This window comes from Bolinopsis microptera, unplaced genomic scaffold, assembly GCF_026151205.1.
Source record: "Bolinopsis microptera isolate Bmic1 unplaced genomic scaffold, MBARI_Bmic_1.0 sca46, whole genome shotgun sequence".
NCBI lineage: Eukaryota > Metazoa > Ctenophora > Tentaculata > Lobata > Bolinopsidae > Bolinopsis > Bolinopsis microptera.
The window spans coordinates 13,648-32,697 of NW_026971818.1; the positions used below are offsets into that span (position 1 = coordinate 13,648).

Sequence of the window (19,050 nt, forward strand, 5' to 3'; positions counted from 1 at the left end):
TTTTGTAGAACACCCTGGTTGATATCAGAGAAGGACGAGACATTCACGGCTTTCATGAGCTTTCCAATCTCTGATTGCATATCCTTTTCCACTGTGTGTAGTAAGTCCACAGAGAAATTCATCAGGTTAGCGTGGTGTGTAACACTTGCAGATAACGACTGCTGATAACAAGCTAAAAACGATACAAATGCTAAGTGGTTTACTGCGAACTGAAAACTTGGTGGGAGTAAGGAACGAAAATGGTTCTAGATTACTGGATTTTATCTCAGAAAATAATCTGTTTGCTGTGAACACTAGTTTTATACAACCTAGCAGACGTGTTACATCATTTACTGGTTGGCGGAAGGATTGGTCGGCTGGTCGGTACAGTAAGAAGACACTGCCTGTATACTCTCAAATAGATTACATACTATGCCGAAATAGATCTAAGTGTCTTTTGACTCAATCAAGAACTTATGCTGGTACTAAAACGTTTTCAGATCATAGACTTGTCATTGCTCGCATCAATTTAAGCAACATTCATCTTTGTTTCAAACCTAAACAACGTCGTGTTCCTTCTTATAATATATCAGAACTTGTAAGCAACAAAGATATGCAACATAAATATCACTTGGCCCTTGAAGGCAAGTTCTCAAATTTTGTGACCAGCAACGATCCAAATGCCGACCTTCAAAATCTTATGTCTCATATTCGTGATGCTGCCAATGTTTCCATCGGCCCAAAACCTAAAGCTCGCTTGAAACATCACAGCAGTGATGACACTCTCAAAGAGCTTGTTGAAAAGCGTCACGATCTCCGACAGCTACTTAACAATAATCAATCTCTTGATCGAACTACATTGAGGTCATCCATCAACCACCTCACTAATAGTATCCAGAAAAGATTAGTTGAAGTGAGGTCTGCTCAAGCTGATCAGACCTATAGTGATATTACTAACACAAACGATTCAAGGAAAATGTTTGAAGCAGTAAGACATCTTCAGAAAAGTAAACCACCTAATAACTCGATTGGTGTTCATGATGAAAATGGCTGTTTGATTGCATCTGACGACATGAAAACTTCTGTTGTTAGAGACTATCTCGAAAAACAGCTGACTCGCAATGAGCAACCTCTCGAGCCTTTTGAGGGTCTACCACGTGCTCTCAACGTCCCTTTTACTGGAGTTGAAATACATGCAGCCACCTCTAGCTTGAAAAATGGGAGGGCAAATGGTCCCGATGGAGTACCCAACGAGCTAATTAAGTACTCTAATAGTACAGTCCATGAACATTATGCTGGAATCATCAACAGTTGTTTTGAGACACATACTTTCCCCATTTCTATTGGAGAGGCTACTATAACACCCTTACAGAAGCCAAAAAAACCTATTGGTCCTCTGAAGAATTTACGTCCACTCACCTTGTCCAATGCAGCCAGAAAAATTCTGTCTATGGCTACTCTTAAAAGGATAGAAGAAAAAGTTAACGCCTTCACTGGTCCATGGCAGTGTGCATATAAACGCGCTCGTTCTTGTGCTGACATTGTTTGGTGTCAGCGAGTTCTACTGTCAGTTGTCCAAAGGAAGAAATGGGAGTATCATCGCATGGGCATTGATATGTCTAGTGCGTTTGACAAGATCAAACGCACTACGATTCTTGAACTCCTGAAACTGTGTGGCTGTACTGAGGATGAGCTGAGGATTGTCCGGTTGTTGTTGTCCAACACAAAGCTACGGGTGAAGGTAAATGGAGTTCTTTCAGCTGAGTTTTTAAGTCTCCTTGGAGCTTTCCAAGGTGACTGTCTATCCGGCTGTCTGTTCACCCTTGTCTTGGCTGGTGCTTTGAATGAACTTAGATGGACTATAACAATCAGTTTAGATAGGCCGATCCCCCCGATTACTATTGCTTGCCTTCCACTTGACACTGAATATGCTGATGATGTTGACTTCAATGATGAAGAGGAAGACAACTTGAGAGCTATTTTGCCCCAGGCAACAGCTATACTCGAGAAATGGAACCTCGTTGTCAATGAAGACAAAACGGACTTCACTCATGTTTATTTAGCTAGTACGGGTGAAGTTGACAGTGATGGAAAATTAGTGTCGGGGAATGAAGCATGGAGGAAAAGTATCACTCTAGGGTCTGTCTTGTGTAGCAAAGCTGATATTCAGCGTCGCATAAACCTGGGATATGCTGCCTTTAACAATTACAAGAAGGCCTGGAGTGATAAACTGCCCCTAAACAAACGTCTAATACTGTATAATGCTTTAGTCGTATCGGTTCTTATGTACAACTCATCCTGTTGGGCCGTCCCCAAAATATTCCTTGAAAAACTAGATGTTGTTCACCGCAGACATCTTCGCACTATTTTGAATATAAAGTACCCAGGAGACATCTCCAACAAAAACTTGTATAAACGCTGCAATTCAATGCTGAACCATTGTCAGAAAAAGTGGCCCGTAGTCGGTGGAGAATGTTAGGACATGTTTTGCGGGGTCCTATTGACGGACCAGCGTTTTCTTCCCTCATCTTTGCCATCAATACACTGGACTTACCAGGGAGAAGAGGAAGACCCCAAAGCAATCTATTCTCGCTGATTGTGCATGATTTATGTAAAAGAAATCTTTATTTAAATAATATCTTTGACCTGCATTATCTCCGTAATTTGAGTTATGACAAGAGATATTGGCGGAAATTGCAATGAAGTTTTTAATTTTTAGTTTTTGTTTTAGGGAAAGATTAGACTTGGACGTTGTTTTTTAAACTATCCCTTGTTTAGAACTTTGATTTAATAATGATATGTATTCAGAATAAAACAAATATTCAGAATAAAACAAATATTATATTCAAATCTCTTTATTCAACAATATTAAATCATTATAGAACCTAATTTGTGGCTTGATCGTTATGTTAGGGCTATTCTGTTAGCTGATGCTGACAGGCACTGCATGGGGCAGAGACTTAGGACCATTACGCTGGAGGCTTACAATGACCCTTTTTGAACCCCATGGCAGTGCTAGTTTTATTATGGTACAAATTGTAAATCGAAGTTATGAAAACGATCAAGTCACTCCTGTTTTACACTATCAACAGCTACTTAAAACAACCTAGATTGTACAACTCACTTTGAAGATTAAACTGTTAAGTGATGAGTGATTGGGCTCATTAAACATTTTAGAAGCGGAGACATGCATGTATTGACATTTGAGTAATTGTAAAATAACAATTGAATAGACCCTGTGCCCGGCGCTTACATCTGCACCTATAATGATTTCTCACCAATGTGTGGCTGTGTGCGCGACGGGCTGTGCATATGACTGAATTTCAAATTTTAATTTATTTATGAATATAACTTTATCTGTATTGACTGCTTTGTGGTATATAAAAAATTTTGTTTTTCTTACAAATTTTGTTTTTCTTTGTGATGTGAATTTGCGGATTTAGTTTTTTACTTGACCATTCATATAATATTACAAAGGGTTTTATTTTTTACCTCAGTTTTTAAAATTTGTACCATTTTTATAGTATTTAATCTATTGTATTGGTTTATTCATTTTTCGAGGGTGTCTATCCATGTGGCGAGACAATTACCATTGCTGAACTTATCTGTATACTGTTCGAAGCATTTAATTTTATCTGCACTGTTATAATAAAAAGTTAAATACATTTATTGAGTACTATGTATTGTGCATGGAAATATTTTAAGCGGGTAATATCCTGTCCAAACCCATGATACAAAACATGAAGACTTTGTTGTAACTTGTATGAAAAAAATTAATACACGCTTGTAGCGCGATGCACTACAGATTAAACCTAACTTTGTGATAAATAACGAGCGTGTGATTAATCGGCGTGTAATTGCAAATGAGTTCAATAAATACTTTGCCTCTATTGCAGCTAACTTGAACGAAGCATACTCTGGTGACTTCTTAAGAATAAATTCCCTGCCGTCATTTACTGATTACCTGCCCACATCAGTTACGTCCAGTATTTTTCTTTGTGATTGTGACTGTATTGAGATTAAAGAGATCATAAACGAACTAAAAAACGGGAAATCTAGTGACATACCTATTCATGTGATCAAGAAGTCGTGTCAAATTACTGCACCGTACTTAGCTAGATACTTTAATAAATGCATGCAAGAAGGCCACTTTCCCGATGAATTAAAAACTGGGAGAATCAGCCCCATTTACAAAAAAGAAGATGAACAGCTTTTAGAAAACTATAGACCAGTATCAACTCTACCTGTATTCGGGAAAATTCTAGAAAAGTTAATATATAAGCGGCTCTATAGTTTCCTTACTTCCAAGGGTATAATACATGAAAACCAGTTCGGCTTTAGAAAAGGACACTCCACCAGCCATGCACTGAACTACTCTGTAGAACATATAGAATCGTTAATTAGTAAAAAGCAACATGTCCTAGGGGTCTTTATCGATCTCTCAAAAGCCTTTGACACTCTAGACCACTGTAAACTAACTACAAAATTAAACAACTATGGCATAAGAGGAAATGCTCTGAATCTTATCTCTAGTTATTTGTCTAATAGGAAACAATTTGTAAACGTTTTGGATACCAAATCTGATGAATTACCGGTTGAATTCGGGGTCCCTCAGGGTAGTGTATTAGGACCTCTACTTTTCCTACTGTACATCAATGACATATGCAATATAACTAAAAAGGGTAAATTTGTCTTATTTGCAGACGATACTAATATATTTGTCGCTGCCGATTCGAGAAATAAAGCATATGAATTGGCTAATGAAGTACTACAGGCCGTAAACAAGTATATGGGAGTTAACCTACTGCACATTAATGTAAAGAAGTGTTGTTACATGTATTTTTCTCCCTCTAAACGTAATAATAACGAATTAGATGCCGATATAGATAGCCAAAACTTGTCCATTAATAACAAAATAATTAAACGTGTAAGTCAGACAAAGTTTCTCGGAGTAATCATGGATGATAAATTGAGCTGGAAACCACATATATCATCCCTCAACAAGAAACTAAGAAGTGCTTGTGGACGTATCTACCGTATTAAGAAATGCTTACCAGAATCACTATATAAACAAATATATCATTCTCTCTTTGAATCACACCTAGGTTATGCTATTTCTGTCTGGGGAGGTATTCCCAATAATCAGTTAAAACCACTATTTATTACTCAAAAGAAGTGTATCAGGATTCTATTTGGAGACTATGAAGCTTATGTAGACAAATTCAAGACATGTGCTAGAGCAAGACCAATTAATTCTCAACGTCTAGGATCTGAATTCTATGTTAAAGAGTCCACTAAGCCTCTATTCACAAAACATGAATTACTTGTTACAGAGAACCTGTACCGATACCGTTGTTTAATGGAACTTTTTAAGATCATTAAGTCACGAGTACCAATTTCGTTATACTACTTATTCAACATATCAAATAGGAAAGATAATCTGTTCATTACACCCTCTCCAACTAATCAATTTATTTATAAATCTGCATGGCTGTGGAACGAATTCCGTAAAGTTGGCCCGTTAAATTTCACCTCAACATGCGGATCTGTCAAGAATTTACTTAAACAGTCACTTCTAAGAGCTCAAAACCGGTATGGAACTGAGTGGTGTGACAGAAATTTCACTGAATTCTGATTATAAAGTGATATTCATTTGCCTGTTATTCCCACTTAAGCACTTACTGACTGACAAGCTTATCTATGAATACCATGCTTGAATTTAGGTAAACAACATACAACTCATTTCCAAGTTACGCTGAGCGCAACCGCCGAATGACTCAGTAATATTGAAACGCGCGCGCATAGCATTGCGCGCCGATGCTATGCGCGCGCGTTGTCGGCCGAAACTTGGGAAGTTCCCGCTCTAATATTCAGACGACAGTGATGACTCATTAAGAGCACTAATTTCGACCACTTTCCCGGTCGAACCATACCAAATCAAACTAATTGACCCACGTGTATAGCCAATGTCCTGGCGGTGCTGAGCCGATGTAAAACTCTTCTGTAAACTCTTTTGTCTCTTGTAACTTGTTTATATTTTATATTTTAGTTATACTGTGTACTGTGTACAATAGTTATAGCGTATAGTGTGTGTAGTGTGTAGTGGTTATTTTGTTGTGACGTGTCACTTTATACTTTGCTACCAACGTCAGCCTTGACTTACCATTTATTGTAATTGGTACAGCATATATCAAAACTAAAACACTGTTTTCGATCTGACGGGTGATGGGCTCTCTCTGATGGGACACAGTTCTAGGGGGTACCCGGGGTACGAGTTAACGAATAGTGTTCGTGTCCTTCCACAATCCCCTCTCATTGTGTTTTTGACGGAGGAGAAGCCTAGTTCATCCGTCTGCATCGCTTAATCGAGTTGAAAATTTAGCCAATAACAAACTAAATTACATGTTAGACTGATAGCAGGTGTAGAGTTTATAACATACAAATTCTAAATTTTTGACGGCTGACGATGGTAAGTCGCTACGTTTAATTCAGGACTTTTATAGTCTTAAGTCTTGGAGCTCAAAATGTCTCGTGCTGTGGGCCGTATAAACGGCGCACACCACCGCCCCGCCTTACTTCACGGTTGCGGGGCGGAGCTGGTGCCGTTTGTCTCGGCCTCAAGTGGCGAGTGCTTGCCCATCGAATACACGATTGAAACACTAATTATTTATTGGAATTCTACAGTTTCCAAAACGAAGTACGAAGATATATTAACTTTGAGCTTTGTTTTGGCGACTGCTTCATCGATGGGCGAGTAGGTATTTGTTGTTTAGCGGTGTTGAATATTGGAGCAATTATATAATGTATATCTCCATCATAATATAGGCTAGTGTAAAGATATATAATCAAGAATACAAACAAACGCGAACGGTATTAGTAACTCACTAGATTATAGATGTTATTTAAACACATATGTTTACGTCAATTATTACTAAAATTAATATTCTTTTTGCTTTAATATAATTACATTGTACATGTCACATGGATTAATGGATTAGTTGAATGAAACGTGTGCTACAAATGTCTACGCCTCACGCAGAACTGCGTACCGCTCAGTACTAATTCATGCTTGAGCGGTACTGCTGTTCACAGTGGCGCGCACTCAATTTAATCACAATAAATAACGAGCGCGCGGTTTTTTGGAATCTCTCCATTATTATATTAATTAGATCGCAGTGCTCACGGCCTGTACTGAGTAAACGACAGAAATATCTTTTAAATTATTTTGCTTCTGAAATTTTGGCTCTAGTAATTAAGAAATGTGACATGTAATTGTAAGTTAACAATTAAATAGATCCTGTGCGCGGCGCCTACAGCTGACCTACGAATTTCTGAACAATTTTAAATTGTGGCTGTGTGCGCGGCGTACTGTATATGTGTTTGAAATTGAAATTTGAATTTATTTATGAATATAACATTATGTATTGATTATTTGTGGTAAATAAAAATTTTTCTTTCCTAAAAAAAATTTTTTCTTTCCTACGGTAGATCGGCGAGATGCACCACTGTGCCTCACCGAGCTGCGAAGGATTGACATCGTGAATCAAATACACGCTAACCTCGATATACCGTACCCTGATTAACTGCAAATCCGGATTAACAGTACTTTTTCCCTTTCCCACAAATTGTTTAGATAATCTACATTTTTAGTCATATGTCATAGATTCATCAAAAACAAATACAATAAAACATCTTGATCAATAAATGCTTAGCAGCACCAGACAGCGCGGCGGCCGTGTACCTTTTTTGATTCCACGGAGTCCCTGATGGACTTTTGTTTACTTTTGTTAGTAATTGGACCAACCTTTCTTTCTCGAGACATGTATCCTACTGTACTTCATTATAGTATTACGATAAAGCAAATGTGACTAGATATTACTACGAAATAGATTTATACCAAATTGTTTATGATATTTGCTAACCGTGTTGATGGTTTTAGATTTTGTATGTTGTGAGTATTTTAATGTGAAGCGTTTACTTTTCCCCTTGTAACGCGATGCGCCGCGCATCTTCTCGCAACCGTATGCAGATCGGCGAGATGTAATGCGAAGGATTGACATCGTGAATCAACTTTGATTGACGATGTCAATCCGTCGAGATCGTTGCTCTGCGAAGCAGAGCAACGATCTAGATCGAAGCAAGAATGCTAATTCGCGCGGCGCGTTCGCGGGGAAGTCCTCAAGAATCAACTCTTCCTCCTCGGCAAGACAGTTAGATTAATGATAATAATTGTCAAATGACGTAGTTCATAATATATTATAAAACAGTTATAATATATTGTATATGGATTTAAATGTTGTAGAGCGATTTCAAAAGTAGCGGTATTGCTGTAACCAAAGCCCTCTTGCTTGCAATAGCGCGCGACCGCAGTACGCGTAGACACATGGCTATGTGAAGTAGCGGTCCACAGGGGTCCGAAAAAGCCGTACAGGCACTTGGGTACTTATCCTTGTCACTAGTCTCAATTGGATTAAGTTTACACAAAACATAAACATTTACAATTTGGACGTACACATTGACGCGATATTTATTAGAAAACAAAAAGTATAAAATAATACGTGCGTGCTTGGCTTGAGCATCGCCGCATAAGAATTGATGCCTTTAGGGGCTGGAGTACGCTTGTTTATAGATTAATGAAATGTTGCATTATAAATATTTAAAATTGACGATACATTATGATCTAATAGTTAATTTTACAAAGCTGGATTTTGATTAAGGTAAAATTATAGTTTATTTAAAAAAACTAGGGATAGTTTTAAATTTATTTTGTCGTATAACTATAAACAAGTTAATTCTGTTTTCAAGAATGCGCGGTTTTGGTGGCCAGTTATTGATTTATACATTAAATTGAATCTAGAAAATTTAAAACTTTCAAAACGGAGGCTTATAAATTTTATTATATTATGATTGTAAAATAAAGGATAAAATTTTAAATTTGTTTCACTAAAATTTGTTTCACTTTAAAATTAGGCTTATAAATGGGTCCCAGATAGTTATGAGCTTTACAGGCTAGTTATTTGTTGAAACAATTATACTGTCCAGAAAGAAACCTCATGATCAGACAGGAACTTAATTGTAAGGGTATTAATAAAAACCCAGAAGCTATGTCCAACTTCAGACAATGTAAAACCACCAAGTGTTGCATTTAGTAAAAACTTTGTATTTTTTGTACATTTTTTAGTGTAAATTAATTTGTTCATTTATAAAGAACATTATTTATAAAGAAGAGAGTAAGATTTGACCTATTGAGAACAACAATCATAGCTCTTAGAGGAGAGAGAGGGTTTAAAAGTAGTAGTGCAGTAAAAATAGCAGAATTAGACATAAATTTGGAGCCAGTTCTTTAAACTGGCTTACTTATACTACTTAAAGGGTGTTCAAGGGTTTTCTATTGAATTTATATTGAATTTTATATAGGGTAATTGTTATATTATGTGTATATTGTTTGAATAATTTTTCTAACTTATTTATAAAGAACGGCCACTCGATTTTATGATTTATTTTCTATTATCTTGTGTTTGCTGTATATAGTTGATTAATAATTTATATCACTTGTACACATATCACAAATCATTTTATTATAATAAAACCACTTCTGTGAAATGGTGATTTTGACTTTAAATACTTGAACTAAATATGAATTGATTGTGGGTATAAAACAAAATGTTTTTTTATTAAAATTTTGTTTTATTAAAATTAGAAGTTGCGCTTTTACAACCATCGATTGAGAAATTTGGTCGTAGACAACTAAGGGTAGAAATACTGCCAAAGGATATAGAGGAATGTTCTATCACTTTAACCTCATTGCAGACCAAAAATCTAGCCAATGAAGACAGAAAAAGTATTCAATTTTAAATCATTTTAGGCTATATTGAGATATATATTATATAGGGGGGGGGGGGTGTCACGTCCGTCTATGTCCGCTTGTCTCATAGAATCCAAAAAGGACAGGACATAGGCGGACATAGGCGGACATAGACGGACATAGGCGGACATAGGCGGACATAGAAGGACATAGACGGACATATACGGACATTAGCAGACATTAATGGACACCTAAATTGGTAAATAAAATGTTCAATTTTTGCTGTTATAGGGGGGATTTTGTTTTTTGTCCGTTCGGTACCCTATATTTTCAAAACGGACAAAAAATAGAGCGAACAAAAACGGACAAAAATGGACAAAAACGGACAAAAATGGAACTAACATTTAGATGCTTCCTCCTCCTACTCTTCCTCCTCCTCCTCCTGGGTCTTCCTGATCTTCCTCATTCCTCATTCCTCCTCCCCTCCTCAGTCCTACTCCTCCTCCTCATCCTCAGTCCTCCTGATCAGTCCTCAACAGTCCTCCTCCTCCCCAGTCCTCCTCCTCCTGAGTCCTCCTGGGTCCTCCTGGGTCCTCCTCCTGGGTCCTCCAGCCTCCTCCTCCTCTTCTTCCTCCTCCTCTTCATCCTCCTCCTCTTCCTCATCAGTCCTCAACAGTCCTCCTCCTCCCCAGTCCTCTTCCTCCTCCTGGGGCCTTTTCCTGGGTCCTCCTCCTAGGTCCTCCTCCTCCTGGGTCCTCCTCCTCCTGGGTCCTCCTTCTCCTCCTCAGTCCTTCTCCTCCTCCTCCTCAGTCCTCTTCCTCCTCTTCGTCCTCCTCCCTCTCAGTCATCCTCCTCAGCCATCCTCCTGAGTCCTCCTCCTTCTCAGTCCTCCTCAGTCCTCCTCCTGAGTCCTCCTGCTCCTGAGTCATCCTTCTCAGTTCTCCTCCTCCTCCTAGGTCCTCCTTCTGGGTCCTCCTCCTGAGTCCTCCTCCTCCTGAGTCATCCTTCTGAGTCCTCCTCCTCCTCCTCCTGGGTCCTCCTCCTGGGTCCTCCTCCTGGGTCCTCCTCCTAGGTCTTCCTGATCCTCCCCAGTCCTCTTCCTCCTCCCCTCCTCAGTCCTCCTCCTACTCCTCCTCCTCGTCCTCAGTCCTCCTCATCAGTCCTCAACAGTCCTCCTCCTCCCCAGTCCTCCTCCTCCTCCTCCTCCTCCTGTGGCCTTTTCCTGGGTCCCTATATTTAATTTGATATAATAAGTTAAAGCTATTATATTTCGTTAAATAGGTACTGTGCCTACTGTGTACCCTGTGTAACTGTTTCAAAGATATGTTGACGACACAAATAAATCTGGATTTATGTCCACCAATGTCCGTCCGAGTCCGCAAATGTCCGTCCGGGTCCGCAAATGTCCGTCTGAGTCCGCCAATGTCCGTCCAAGTCCGCCAATGTCCGTCCGTGTTCGCCAATGTCCCAAAAAACACGTCCGTTGGACTTTATGAGACAACGCGTTGTCTCATAGAATCCAAAAAGGACAGGACATAGGCAGACATTGACGGACATTGACGGACGTGACACCCCCCCCTATATATATACATATATCTATGACTAGAGGGTGGGGCGCTGGTTGATAATAAAGCTTCAGTGTGAGACTGTTAGGATGAACTTGATCAAAAGCAAGTATACAAGTGAATGATATCCAAGTAGATATTGTGAATACAAACATGAAGCACAGTTATGTCAGTATTTAAAAAACAATAACGATTGTCTTTGGTGTCATCCCTATATGGCGAAGAAACGTTTTATAAATCTTTATTCTACTGAGAAGTTTGATTAGGTTTTTAAAATAGGATAATGTTTTTAGATACATTTTTAATTTAATAATTAATGTTGGTGGGGAAATATTTATTTTATATTTTTTCACATAATGGGATGATATTTTTTTCGTTCAACCGGCACCTTAACTTTTTAGAATCAACATATCATATCTGATCAATGAAACAAGAAATTTTCAATGAAACAAGAAATTTAATTTTAGCACATTTTACAGAATAAAAAGATGTAAAACAATTCATAAAATATAATGCCCATTTGGTGTATGACTTTTTGTCCTTGACTGCTAGTTTGGGTTTAGAAGGACAGGTAACTAACGGGGCAAGGAATGCGCGTGCCTGAAAGCTTTTGCACACACCGAAACGCTAGTTCAGTTAGGTTTTTAGAGATAAGGCTCATATTAGGACTAGAAGAAATTTTTTAGTAGACGTTAGGGGTTCTGTTTATAATAGTTGTTAATATAGGTTGCAGTCTTGTTGTGACAAAAAGTCTACACTAAAACATACTTTAGTTTATATTGTGTAGTACAAGGATATTTTTTTTTCGTTACATTGATATAAAATGCAGCTTCATGGTGGATATTGGAGAGCTAGCGAAAGATTATGGCCTTTGTGTCAATGGTTATTGTGTCATTGGGATGTCATATAATTTGTCCTTGGTACCGGTACCAGGGTTATTCTCAAACTATTGACTGTCCCACTTTTAAATGTACCCACAGGAAATTGAACTTGCCTGACATGTTAACTTGACCTTTTTTTCTATCTTTTTCTGTGTTTGATTTTAACTATCCCACTTCTTAGGTTGAAAACAGAAATGCTCATATTATTTCGGCAGCTCAGACATCAGAAAAGGCTTTTTTCTACATGGACTGACACCTTTGATAAATATTTGATTGGCGCAGAGCCACCAGTAAAAGACCAACATTCTAAGCTTCTAGCCAAGCGCAACCTTATATACAATATTGAAAGTATGTTTGATTTAATTTCACATAGTTTAAAATGTTATAATGCAATCTGGATTGATTTCTATCCGGGCAATTAAACTTATAGATATTAAATAAGGAAGTTTTATATTTGTTCATTTGAATTATGATAACATGATAACGACAGCATTTGACATCTTCTTAACTTATTTCAGTTCAAGATGTGAAACCTGGTTATGTTTCTGAATACCTATCAAATGCGTAAGTGAATTAATTCGAATTTAGACCTGACTATTTCCATGTTGGGGAAATGAGACCTCCTCAGAATTGCTCAAGACTATTATCATAATGTCCAGCTAGAGAAAGTCAGATAATATTTTTACCATTCTGTAATTACTCCAGTTTAAATATACATAATTTAACTTATTAAAAGGTAGTATGTACTATAAATAATATCAGTTATTGTATTGCAGGGAAAAAGTCCTCCCAGACATCCATGCTGACAATGATATACCTGTTGAACTTTATGGTCAGTTCCACGTTCAGCTGGGTCAGTTGGACAGGATTTATACAATTTGGAGACATTCAGATGGATATAGTGCGGTCGACAAAACACTGCTACAGCTCAATCAAATTAAAGGCTATGGGAATTTTTTGGAAGAACAAGGGAAACTGTTGCGAAAACGAGAACAGCAGCTTTGCTATGAGTTCGCATTCTGGCCCCAGTATGATGATTACTACGATGGTGGAATATTTGAACTGAGATCATACTCCCTTAAGGTATTTAATTTATTTATTTGTTAATTAAATTACTAACATTCGATTAAATTAAATGATTAAATCTGAATAAGATGTTTTCAACATGAGACATTTTTAGCAGAGAATCATTTTGCTGTTTGAATGAATTTCAGTATTTTATTTAATTAATTAATTAATTAATTAAATAAAATATTACAATTTTGTTCTTTATTTAAACAGATTATTTCAGGCGGGATGTCTGTATGAGTGGGCTAATGCCTGGTCAGAATTCTTTCAGAACTTTTTCTAGATTTGTTTTTATAATCTTACGTAGCTGCTGATATAATGAGTTTGATTTGTTACTTTATTTGAGGTTCTAAATTAGCCCATGAATTCCATATCACAATTAGCCCTAATTAGTCCTAACCATCCTACGTGACAGGTCAAAGGCAGTGAATTTGCGAGAGAAAGATGCAGTGATGGGGCTGTGCTCCCAGATAGGTGATATGTACACAGTTCATCACATCTGGAGGTACACAGACCTAGAACACCGTAAAACTGAGAGAGATATGAGCTGGCAAAGTGGGGAATGGGCGGATCTTGTCATTAAAACCGGTATTGTCTTTATTCTTTATAGTGTTATTTGCCTTGAATTTATAGGTTTTTCAATTAAATTTGCATGGATTCATAACATTATGACACACTAACCCACTAAGAATTTGCAGTTCAAAACTCGGGAAGTAATAGTATCCTCATTGTTCTCTTCTGATCGAATTCACTTATTTTCAGTTCCGATGATAAAGAATCTTCAAGTTAACATCATGCAACCGTCAATCTACTCACCACTTAGGTGAAGGATCTGTATACCTTAAAGTCCTCTTTAGAGTCCTCTCAGAGTCCTCTTCCGAGTCCTCTTAGAGTCCTTTTTCGAATCCTCTCACTCCTCTTAGAGTCCTCTTTAGAGTCCTCTTAGAGTCCTCTGTAGAGTCCTCTTAGAGTCCTTTTTCGAATCCTCTCACTCCTCTTAGAAACCTCTTTAGAGTCCTCTTAGAGTCCTCTTTAGAGTCCTCTTAGAGTCCTCTTTAGAGTCCTCTGTAGAGTCCTCTTCAAGGGATTTCTGGAACGGAAACTTTCTTCGCTAAACTGACAAATTTTATAGAGAAAACATATATTTTACTTCTTGGAATTGTTTTATGGGTTTTAAAAAGGGTCAACATCAACAAGCGCCGTGCTTTTACAAAAATGATATATTATCATATTCTAGTAAATTATCTACTAAAATGAGACTAATATTTTTAAATTCGACGAAATTTCAGTTTAAGATTTTGAATGAGCTCTGAAATTGTATTTTGTTGTATTAATATTAGAAATGAATGTTTATTATCAATTATCATGGATGATATTTATATAATGATTTATAAATGATTTTAGTTTTACTAATCGAATGGATGATTGGGTGATTGCCCGTGATTGTTAATCAGCGACATTTACTTCCAACCACACTTAGAAAAATTTAAAAAGTTACCAAATTTAATTTACGTTTTCACTTTCAGCTATGTAACACCAGGCCATGAAAACAGCAGCTAGTGAATCAGTAAGTTGATTTTGAGAATTGTTATTATAATGCAAATGGTTATATTATAATGGTTGTTGATAATGTAGGATGGGAAAATTCCATACTCCTGGTAAAATAACTGGGTCTATAAGTATATCGCTGACGTGTTCCGCTCTTTCTTCAAGTGTTAATATCACTTTGTTTTTAATACTTAAAGTATTTAAAATATTTCTCTCGTTAAACACATAATAAGTGTTTGATATTTGTGTGACTAAATTTGTCCGTCATACCATTTTGGGATTCATCATCTTTACTTTATTCCATTGAACATACCACAGGCCAGGATACCCCCCCCCCCCCCCCCCCAAAAATAACTAAATAACATTACACAGGCCAGGATACCCCCCCCCCCCAATAACTAAATAACATTACACAGGCCAGGATACCCCCCCCCCCCCCCACCAATAACTAAATAACATTCCACAGGCCAGGATACCCCCCCCCCCCCAAAAATAACTAAATAACATTCCACAGCACAGGCCAGGATACCCCCCCCCAATAACTAAATAACATTACACAGGCCAGGATACCCCCCCCCCCCCACCAATAACTAAATAACATTCCACAGGCCAGGATACCCCCCCCCCCCCCAATAACTAAATAACATTCCACAGCACAGGCCAGGATACCCCCCCCCCCCCCCCCCCCCCAATAACTAAATAACATTCCACAGGCCAGGATACCCCCCCCCCCCCAATAACTAAATAACATTCCACAGGCCAGGATAACTCCAGAGTTCCTCAAGAAGAACTGTATTCTGCGCATTCCATCACAGACGGGCGAGACAAAGTACGAATGTGTGTTGTGTAAAACTAAAAGGCTCACTGATCTGACCCTGATAACTCATGTGGCGAACCTTAAGCACTCAGAGATTGTCAAGGTTGGTTATAAAATATAATTAGTTATTTTAATTAGGTATTAAGGGGTCGTTCACATATTACGTGATCACTTTTTGGACAATTTTTAATCTCCCTCCCCCCTCTGTAATCAGTTTTACACGTCATAGCTATTGTGTCAAAAGTACACTAGCGAAACCCCCCCTCCTCCCTCGGCTGATTATGTAACATGTGAACGACCCCTAATTAGTAATTAGTAATTAGTAATTAGAGGATTCTTGAGTGGAGCGTGAGACCAGGAAATTGGAAATTGTAACAACTTTAGTGGTGTACTGTATGCTGTTTTATTTGTGGACCATTTAAAAATTCTTAATTATATTATGTAAGATAACGACTAACGTTAAGTTTTTTTTGTAAATTTTGTATCTTTCCCGACTGACTTTATACATATTTACTAGTGTAACCCGGCCTACGGCCGGGATTTCACTGCCGCAGTTAAAAAGGGTAGGAGTAATTACCCGCTGAGTCAAAACCCGGATTAGGCGAGCAATTCTATTCGGAGTGCCCTCACGTATCCAATAGTATGCTTAAAAGATAGTAATTCTTAATGAATAATCAATAGAAATTAACCCTTAACACCATGCACCACACCAGCCTATCATATTTGTGAACATGCATTACATTGTCGTATGAAAGTATGAACTCTCTCTACAGTCCAAACAGACCGTTTGAGCACTCCCTCCCCTAATAAGTTTATAGTATTATATGACCATGTAATATATACGCCATGTAATATATACGCTACATATGCAGAGAGAGAGAGAGCTAGCCCCGTAACTCTTGCCGTTCTTCTCAAGCCATTTTATGTAACATATTTTGTGGTACAAAACCATCAATTAAACCACTTACCACCGGCCGATTTTTATAAAATTTGCTTATTGGCTTCGTCAGAGTTTTGTCGGCACTATACCGAAAAAACCAGTCCCGTAACTATTACCGTTTTTTTTGTATAACCGTTCGGAAATTACACACAGACACACACACAGACACACACACAGACACACATACATTCTGGTGTTATTAAGTTGATTATTTATGTATTAATACGGAATTTCAGAATTTCAAACAAATATGATATTTACTGTCATTAAAATTGGTGCCTTTAGTTCCTTGAGAACTGACCCCAATATCGTTATAATTTTTTCATTGATATGAAGTGTAGTATTACGGAGTTTGATGTAAAGAGCTGAGGAAACGATGTAACAGAGTCGATATATTTTAATGTTGCCATAGGGTTAAGGGTGGCAAGTCCCCAATTATCGCAGTCCGATTCTAATATAAAAACTCTAATAATTAAGCCCACAGAGACTAACTAACCAATTAACAAACTAACTGACTAATTAACTAACTAACTAACTAACTAACTGACCAATTAACTAACTAACTAACTAACTAACTAACTAGCTAACTAACTAACTAACTAACTAACTAACTAACTAACTGACTAATTAACTAACTAACTAACTAACTGACTAACTAACTAACTAACTAACTAACTAACTAACTAACTAACTAACTAACTAAACCCAGGCCCACAGAGACTAACTAACCAATTAACAAACTAACTGACTAACTAACTAACTAACTGACCAATTAACTAACTAACTAACTAACTAACTAAACCCACAGAGACGAGAAGATGGAGCTGACAAATACACAGACACCAAGTACCATGGCCGGTGTTTACAGCATAGCCTAGAGTGCCTCCTAGAAGATAGGTACGTTACTAGTAACCATGCTGCCTTGAGAAAGGTTTTGTGTGCAGATAGGATTCATATCAGTTTGTTAGAATTGCTCTTGTACAGGCAACAAGGTTACCAGGTTAAGGTTTTTTGTACCCATGTAAGCAACTATTACTAATGTTGTTTTTTCTTTCATTCTAAATTCTAACACTCATTGGATGGTTGGATACAATATTGATTACTAAAGAAGTGAATGAATTGTAGTGGTGTGTGTCAGTATGTACTACTACAAATTATGATAGTTTCCCATTAAAAGAACCTCCAATTTACTGTAGGTGTGGAGGTGTAGAGGAGTACGAGAAACGAGTTGAAGTTGTCTCAGAGTTAGAGTCTATTTTCCAACACCAAAGCAAGAGTAAGAATTACTTTTTGTTGTACCTTACTCGGGAATATTATAACCGGGATAAAGTGGTGGGGTTTGGAAGATTCTGCCATATTTTTCCCGGTCAAAAATTTTACCAGTCATAAAAAAACCCGCCGACTCAGATTATGGGGTTCTAAGGGGGTGGTGATCATCATATTTTACCTGAAGTCTCATATGTGCTAGAGAAGACTTTTGAAGCAGTGGATGGAGGGCTGTAACTTTATTGGCGGTTGCTACCATAATTTCGTTATAAAAATCACAATTTGGTTATAGAAATCAGATTTCAGGGTGGACCGTGATTATCACTTCTCTTGCCCATGAATCAGTGAATCGTAGAGAAGAAAACAATTTATATGTTATAGAAGAAAACGAAAATAATAATAATATATAATATATATCTTAAGCTCCGGCTGACCTTCAGAGCAGTAGCCCCATTAGCGGACAAAATGAAAGTCTTGTTAAGACAACAATACAACTTCGAATTTGACGGTCAGCAGCAGGGGGATATCAATAATGATAATGGAGGGGACATTAGCGATAATGAGAATGAGAATACGCTTTAATGAAGATTTGACTTATTATTGCTTAGATTTATTTTCCGTTAAATAGACGTGTCTTTTTTTTCTATTTCTGAGTAATATCAATAACTGTAAATTGAAATAACTTCTTTAACAAGTAACAAAAACAAAAATTTCGGTTGAAAATTTGTTTACCTCTGAAAAAAAACTTGAAAGTTCGGCCACCGGTAAATACATGACCGGGATAATTTGGCGGGTTTTGGGAAAGTCCGCCATATTTTTCCCGGTCATTAATTTTCCCAGTCATAAATTAACCCGCTATAATATTCCCGAGTAAGGTATTCTAACTTTAATTTACGTGATTTGTAAAACATGAAATGTTAAAGTTTGCCCGTACTAACTAACTAACTAACCAACCAACTAACTAACTAACTAACCAACTAACTAACTAACTAACTAACTAACTAACTAACTAACTAACTAACTGACTAACTAACTAACTAACTAACTGACTAACTAACTAACTAACTATCTAACTAACTAACTAACTAACTAACTAACTAACTAACTAACTAACTAACTAACTAATTAACTGACTAACTAACTAACTAACTAACTAACTAACTGACTAACTAACTAACTAA

General features: G+C 37.4%; 2 protein-coding genes across 2 annotated transcripts; both read left to right on the forward strand.

Moving 5' to 3' along the window:
* The first annotated feature begins 679 nt into the window (after window positions 1–679).
* On the forward strand, window positions 680–12,416 carry LOC134825730 (uncharacterized). Its single transcript, XM_063837939.1, has 2 exons — window positions 680–2,225; window positions 12,412–12,416. Exons 1-2 carry the CDS (start codon window positions 680–682, stop codon window positions 12,414–12,416), a joined length of 1,551 nt encoding a protein of 516 aa, XP_063694009.1.
* LOC134825731 (protein NipSnap homolog 2-like) lies at window positions 12,416–14,691 on the forward strand. Its single transcript, XM_063837940.1, has 6 exons — window positions 12,416–12,578; window positions 12,749–12,794; window positions 13,007–13,313; window positions 13,522–13,553; window positions 13,714–13,886; window positions 14,061–14,691. The coding sequence occupies exons 1-6, from the start codon at window positions 12,425–12,427 to the stop codon at window positions 14,123–14,125; spliced, it is 777 nt and encodes a 258-aa protein (XP_063694010.1). The 5' UTR covers window positions 12,416–12,424; the 3' UTR covers window positions 14,126–14,691.
* The last annotated feature ends 4,359 nt before the right edge of the window (window positions 14,692–19,050 follow it).